The following is a 7682-nucleotide window of genomic DNA, read 5'->3' as shown; positions in this document are numbered from 1 at the left end:
TGGAAGCAAGTCAATTTACATCGAGCCAGTACGGGGGCTGGGATGAAAATACGTTCTCATGGCATATATGAGTGCAGTAGAAAGAGAAACAGAGAGGGAGAACTGTAACATCTTTAACATTTGATGAATTAATTTGGCAAAAAATACCCTAAGTCGTTCAGTAGTTACGTCTCAAACGTGTTTCTGTGTGAAAAGAACATCTGCTCTATTTTTCTCTTTCTTTTTGAGGGGAAACACCCTCCCCCCCACAACTTCTTCCCTCATTTTGTGCACAGATACTTTTAGTGCCACATAAACATTGTTTGATTAATATAGGCTTTTGTGCAACCGCTACAATGCCATCACTTTAAACAAAGGACATGGCCAGATCATTAGCTGATATAAATTGGAATAGCTCCATTGAAGACAATGGAGCTATGCCAGTTGACATACCAGCTGAGGATCCAGTCTCGCAGCATTTTGCGGATGTGGGAAGAAGGATATTAAAATAGCATAATCTAACTATTCCTTTGCACCTACAAGTGTATGCTTGTGCCTTGCAAGCCTTCACTATCTTAGGGGGCGGGATAGAAATCTAAACAGTAATAATAACAAGTAGACCAAGTTTCCCTAAGGCATACAAGTGGACCTGTAATACTAGTGAGTCCATTCGGATGAGTAAAGATGTATTCACATTACTGAAGGTCTCGGGATTGGGCAGAAGGTCTGAATGTGGAACAAGGCCAGTCACAGGGTGTTATTCTACATAATAATTTCTGGCAGAGATGTTAGCCAGTCTTCTGCATTGTGCTACTTGCTTTAAAAGGGTACTATTATTTAATGTTTTAATCTCACATCGTCCTGCTTCAGTATTTGTTAACAGCTTGCTGTAGTGAAAGCAGAAAACTGTGATGGGTTGTGATTTTTTTTTATTTTAAATATGATTTTTCTTGAATTTATTTTGGCTGATAGTAATATTAATCAGAACCACAACATCACAAAAGAGGTGAAAGGAGAGGCTGGTTTGACTCTGAGATACTGGGCAAGCTTATAAGCTGCCCTTCAGTTTGCTTTACTACTGTCCTCAAGGTCACCTTAGCCAAAAGAAAAAGTACAAATTTATCTGTAGAAGTGAAAATCCATTTGAGAAGTTGCTCCAGGTCTCTGTATTATTCATTTTATCATAATGCTGGCTGTTTCAAATACACATAAAGAACCATGAAAAAGAATATAATTTACCCAGCACTGATGATATTTGGTTATCTAAAATGGCTAGGTCCAGACCCCGCTGCCCTATGCATGATGAGAAGTTCTTGCTGATTTGAATAATCCTACGGGAAGTAGACATATGGGTGAATGCCAGTCAGGCAATGTAAGTATTGCAGAGATAAAGCCTATCTATTCAGTTAGGACAGTGGGATTTATTAATTTCATCATGCATATTAAGTTTTTTAACCTCCGCAACAAAATATGATGTTTGAAATTCAGTCTCTATGAGGATTTATTTTTATTCAAATGTAAGAAAACGCCTTTTCTGTGCTACTGTGCAGTTATCTGGGTGCAGCGTGACCTCTAGTGGCAACTCCAAGTATCGTATCAGAGTAGATTTAAACACCGGCTATTCTCTGTGTACTCCAACTTGTACTAATGAGTCATACTACGGTGTCACACTAACGTGACAGTTTGCCAAAGATATTTTACCCAGAACTACTGAAAAAAATACATCCTCAGGCAAAGATAAAGAATTTAAGAAATACAACATTTTATTTAATTAAATGCAGTATTCTGTACTTTTATATTTACTCCCCAGTGGGCGCATCTACACAACATGTTTACTGCACAGCTACCTAATTAGGTCTCCAGTAAAGTTTCTGCGTCTACATGTGTGGCCCTATTATGCTGCAGTAAACTAATACATTCTGCCATAGGTTAGTACTTGTAAATACAAGTACTGTCTTGTGGTGGCTTTATTTACTGCACAGCAATGCACGTGTAGATGCAGATGGGGCTGGCTGGGGCATGAGGGTGCTTCAATGCATGGCTGCCTGCTGGCTAGCCCCACACTGAAGCACCCTTATGCTCCAGCCAGCCCCTCTGCAGCACATTGAGCCAGGTTGGAGCAGCCCCAGGCTGGCAGGATGACCCCCTGCCAGCCACGGCTGCTCCGACCCAGCTCAACATGCTGCAGTCCCGGGTGCTTGTGTAAACCCGGCACCCAGGAGCAATAAACTCCAGTGCAATATATCCTGGAGTTTATTACTTCAGATCATGTGTAAATCCACCCAGTGTCTATTGAACTTTTCCTATATTTGCTTTCAGGAGCATGAGGAAACCTATTGCCCTCCTTTACAGGTCTTTACTGTTACAATCATCTGTTTTCTCAGATATGACCCTGAAGGTCACTTGACCAATGCAACCTTTCCAACTGGCGAGGTCAGCAGTTTCCACAGTGACGTCGAAAAACTGACCAGAGTAGAGCTCGACACTTCAAACAGGGAAAATGTGATCACGGCTACAAATTTCTCTGCTACTTCCACCATATACACTTTAAAACAAGGTAATGGAAGCACATCTTTGTCCCCAAAATTATTAAATAATCAAGTTGTAGAGCCTTGCTGCATTTCTAGCCAAAAAATTGTCACCCAAATATGTACAGTTGGGCCCCCTCTTCTATTTCAATACAAGTTGCTACTTCTTGCTTTCTAATATTACCAAAATAGCTATTAGAACTAGACTGTTGATGAGTACTCTTCCAATTAAGAGCATATTCAAGGTCATATGGATAGATTCTGAGTTTTGAAAGCTCTGCTACCCCAAGACTTAATGTATCACTTACCACCTTGGGACCAAAGTACAGTAATTAGGATTGTTGATGCTGCATTTCATTTGGACATTCGGAGAAATACCACCTAGAAAAACAACTTGTTCTATTGACGTTTTAGCATTGAATTGCCTTATGTGGCTGACAGTGTGAATTCAGTCCTGGCAGCACCCGTTTCTAAAGGCAGTACTTATTTAGAGGAATGACAACAAAACATGACCCACAGCAGTTGATGAACACCTGCGCTGTGTTATATATTTCAGATGTATCACTAGCCCCCCCATAGGTACTATAGTGTTTCCCTGGAAACTATAATTATATCATGCCTATGAATTAGGAATCGCTGCTTTGCTGAAATATGCCTGCTTCTCCAATCCATTAACAAATGTTCCTCCTCAATAATTTAATTCACTGATTTGAATTTAATCTTTTCTCTTTTGTATTTATTTTTGGGGTACCTGAGAGTTTGGGGGGAGGTAGGATGCGAAGACACCAGGAAAAGGTTGCTGAAGCGCTCTTCTGCTTCCAGCCCTTTTTAGACAGACTTGGACCTTGAACAAATCAGCTACCTTTTCTGCACCTCAGTTTCTTAATCTATAAAATGGGGCAATCCACTTACTTCACAAAGCTAATGTTACCTCAGCCCGGCTTGTGAAGTCATTGGACCCCGGAGAGAGGAGCCATTGTATATGTGGAAAAGATAGTTTTGTTGCTTTTATATTTTACTTTGGTATTATTAGTATCCTCTGTCTGCATGATCTGTGCCCTCATCATTTTAACTTTTTTTATAAATCTTTGTCCTTCAATTGTACACTCATCATGGAAGAGACTGTGCCTAATTCTCTTTCACCTAGCATGCTCCAGGCAGTATATAAATAATCTAGAACATGTTCGATACATGCACACATGCGCGCACACACATGTACGTACGTACATATGTATATGTGTGTGTAAAAAATTTGTCGTGCAATTTGCTCGTTTCATCTTCGTGGCACTCTTATAGACTATAACCTAAACAGCTCTTACGTATTTCAAGAATCCAACATATTTTGAATTTAAAAAGTCACCTTTTTCTCCCATATTGCCACAAGAAATTCACGTCCACAAATTCACTCTTCGAGAGCTGGAGTGACTGCTTTTTGATGAACACGTGATTATGATCCTTTTTTTAAAGTGCTTAGTTGGCAGGCTCCTATATACAGCTGCATATGAGGGGTGAGGTTCTGTGCTTTGTCTCAGAGGTGCAGCCCAGTCCGGCAGGTGGGCATGAGGCTAAAAGGGCTTGACCCTTTGTGTCCTTCCAATTGTGGCCGCTCCCAGCCTTGCCCCCCACCTCCCCCCTCATATAGCCACATTGCAGAATGCAGTGCAGTGTAAAGATACCCAAGTTCAATTTAATCAAGTTTACTCATGCCCTGGAAGCAGTTTAGTGTGCAGCTCCAGACAAGTTAATTTGCCCTGCTTCATATCAGCTTAGGTATACCTTGCTACAGCTGCAGACAGCAATGGAGCTTCCTCCAAGTCATGACAGTCCCCATAGATCACCCTGTGGGCTGCAGCACTGCACGTTGTGCCCTCACCATTGAAACACGCCTCCTGCTCCCCAACCATGTCTGTGGCACGTCTGCTACCACAAGTCTGGTGAGGGGGGATCCTTGGAAAAGACAGATTCCCACAGGGCCTGCTCCCACCGCTTTTCAGAGGGCAGCATGGGGGAGAGGACTGTACCCTAGACATTGGAAAAAACAGCTGTCCTATGTGACTTCAATTCTCAGTACAATTATTTTAAGCATGTTGAGAGGGTTTTATATTAATAGCATATTCATCCCAATAGACTAAAACCCTCAGACTATTAAAGACTTGCATTCTGAAAGAACTTTGCTGAGGTTGGAGGAAGCCTCCGCTAATAAAGCCAAGTGTAATGAAAATCTGTTTATATGTCTGCAAGCCTGTAGGTTCCAGGTCACAAAAGTACATAGAAGTTGGCAGATATTAAACTGGCTGTAAACTCTGGGAAAACATGACCCTTTCACATCTAACATTTGTTTCATCAAGCTGAAAAGTGCAACTTCCCCCATTTTCTTGGGTGGTTTTTTTTTTGTTTGTTTTTTTGGGATGGTTTTTTTGACAGAAAACACACAGAGCATCTATCGGGTCAGCCCGGATGGTTCACTGAGGGTCACCTTTGCCAGCGGAATGGAAATCACTCTGAACACAGAGCCCCACATTCTGGCGGGAGTTGTCAACCCCACTTTAGGAAAGTGCAATATTTCACTACCTGGAGAGCATAACTCAAACCTGATTGAATGGAGGCAAAGGAAGGAGCAAACCAAAGGCAACATCTCCACATTTGAGAGGAGGCTACGGGTAAGACTTTTTCCTTGTCTAAAGTGCATCATAGTTTTAAAGCAAGGGAACTAAAATCGTGTTAAATTTCTCAGCTTTGTAAAATCCACAATGGAAGATTTGTTTGGGGCTGGGCCCGGGCCGGAGATTTCAACTCCAAACTTCTCATGGATTCTGATCTTTTGTCGTTTGATCTTCATAGGGAAACTTGACCTTTAAACCCTTTTCTTCATACTTTTATTTTCTAACTACGGATGTAATCGTGGCTTTGGAAGATGTTTTAAGCAAGGAGCAATTCATAGATGCTGTGCTGCAGAAGCCAACCTGGAACCAGCTTATGACTCTGGGTACGGCGGTACTGTTCCCGCAGCAGTCTTGGGAATGCGGCTCTCAGGCATACCCCTCCCACTCCGCACATGCCACAACCAGAAGTGAGATGGTGACACGTGGGAGCCCCTCACTTATGCTACTGCTTTTAATAACGCCAGAGAGAGTAATTGGGAGAAACTCCAGGGCAGCTTTGCCGCGGCATTTCCAGGTTTGGCATGTGCAGAGCCAGAGAGGATTGGCGGGGCATACTTAATGAGCAATGAATCTAGCAAGCACCATTACAAATGTGCCCACTGAGTTCTGACTTCACTTATTGTCTGAGAAGAACTAATCCTTCCTAGCCCTGTCATGGTACAGGTTACTTCCCCAGTGCACAGCTCAACAGCTTTGGCTGGTACATTTGGAGAAGGAAAAGTAAGTCAAAGCCAAGACACCACCCCTCCCCTCTCCCTACATGAACTATGCATGTTACCCCGCTGCCTTCTGCTACCCACAATGCACCGTGCACCCCCTCACTCCCCTGCATGAGCACACTAGCCAGGTCACAGTCTGGTCCTAACAAAAGAGCAGTTTAACATTGCAGCCGTGGTTTGTATTTACCTTCCGGAGAACTCACAGATTACAATGACAGATGGTCAACATACCGCATTTAATTAACAGTAAAGCTAAAGCTCAAAGCAACTGTTAACTTGTAAAAGGGCACTTTAAGGAATCCGTTGCTTTTTCCACATAAATACTCCTTGAAGCACATCTCAGTAGTAGGAATATTTAACCTTAAAAATAATATGCCAGCAGTAAAAGCCCTCAGGGATGTGTATTGTCTGAGATTATGTCATAATGTAAAATTAAACGGGAAAGTGCATGGGTGGTTATTGATCACATATTTCAGTGGTGCCTCTTGGTTGTCAGTCCTACATCATTCTTACCCAGCTAAGTTTCTTAGCTTAGTTTATTCAGTTTAATCTCTGGGTTGTTGCTTTAATTTGAATACAGAATGTGCACATTCTCATCTGTCCTAGATACCTGCTAGTAAATCATGAACCCATGATCAGGAGTGGATCTGGTGGGGAGGAGGCAGGTGTGGCATCGCCCCTGCTGCCACCACTGTCCCTAACAGATCTGGGCTCAGGGGAAGCCCCAGATCTGCTCTTGTCACACATATAGTTGGCAGAGGACAGCGATGGTGGCACACAGGCTCTTTCTACCAGCAGCCAGTGGGGGACACCAGAGAGGGGGCAGCGGGAAGGCAGAGAACAGGGGCTGCAAAGAATGTGTGTGTCACTGCCACGTTCCCCAGCTGAGCCCAGCTCCCCCATGCAGCTGCTTCCCACGGCCCCTTGCTGACGCAGGGCAGGAGTGGCTCTGCGGCAGCAGGGGACAGCAGCAGCGGTGTCAGCAAGGGAGCAGATGCCACCCCTCTTTTTGTGCGCCAGCTCCCTTCCCAGCTCCCTGGTATCCCACTGGCAAGGGGCTTCAGCCATGCCTTGCTAAAAGGGGATGGACACCAACCCATCAGGAGATGGGGTGGTGTGCTACATGGGTCTGCCCATGCCCTTGATCAAGGGGTGTTTATCTGGATGTAGTTCCTGATGTTATGAAACAGGCCGTGTGAGTGGATGCCCTTCATCCTTCAGATACAAATTGCCTCATAAAGATCTTGCATGTGAAATAAAGCACAAGATGCAGTGAAACGCTTAGGGCATGTCTACACCTCGTCCCGAGGGACTGCTGCTGAGAATCTCATGCATCCATTCGCTCCTATTCCACCTGCACCTAAGCCCAGCAATTAAGCAGAGTACCCATCCAGAGCACACACCCCAGTGCCACCCTCAGCATCTTTGCAATGGCACTGGGTGCTAGCCCGAGCCATAAAATCGAGGAAGAGTGCTTTGGAAAGCCTGTAATGTAGGGCAGAAAGTCTGGTGCTGAACGTTGAGAATATATGCATGAAAAGGCTCCGGGGCTTGGGCTGGTTCTCAACAGAGATGAACGGAGTTGCAGGAGGCCTCAATTAAAAAAAAACTAGTCAGCACAAATCTGAGTTTTAAGAATAAAGGGGAGAAATGAGGTCGACTGATGTCTCTCGAAGATGAGTTGTGGCATGCTTAAATTGGCCAAGTAATTCAGGACATTGAAGCAAATAATGCAAATGAGCATAAGGGATCTAGGATATAAATTACAATGCAGGCAACCGTGGGGAGGGGGA

The 7682-nt window shown here is 43.8% G+C and overlaps 1 protein-coding gene across 1 annotated transcript in view; it reads left to right on the top strand.

Moving 5' to 3' along the window:
• TENM1 (teneurin transmembrane protein 1) overlaps nucleotides 1–7682 on the top strand; it is a 572606-nt gene that overhangs the window by 542629 nt on the left and 22295 nt on the right. Inside the window, exons 26-27 of the mRNA XM_025205187.1 lie at nucleotides 2364–2536; nucleotides 4932–5167. Of these exons, the coding sequence (XP_025060972.1) occupies nucleotides 2364–2536; nucleotides 4932–5167 (409 nt within the window). The remainder of the gene's footprint in view (nucleotides 1–2363; nucleotides 2537–4931; nucleotides 5168–7682) is intronic.

Source organism: Alligator sinensis, unplaced genomic scaffold (genome assembly GCF_000455745.1).
Source record: "Alligator sinensis unplaced genomic scaffold, ASM45574v1 scaffold157_2, whole genome shotgun sequence".
In the NCBI taxonomy this organism is placed as follows: Eukaryota; Metazoa; Chordata; order Crocodylia; family Alligatoridae; genus Alligator; species Alligator sinensis.
Note: the sequence above shows the minus strand (reverse complement) of the source record. Positions and strands in the feature narration are given on the sequence as shown.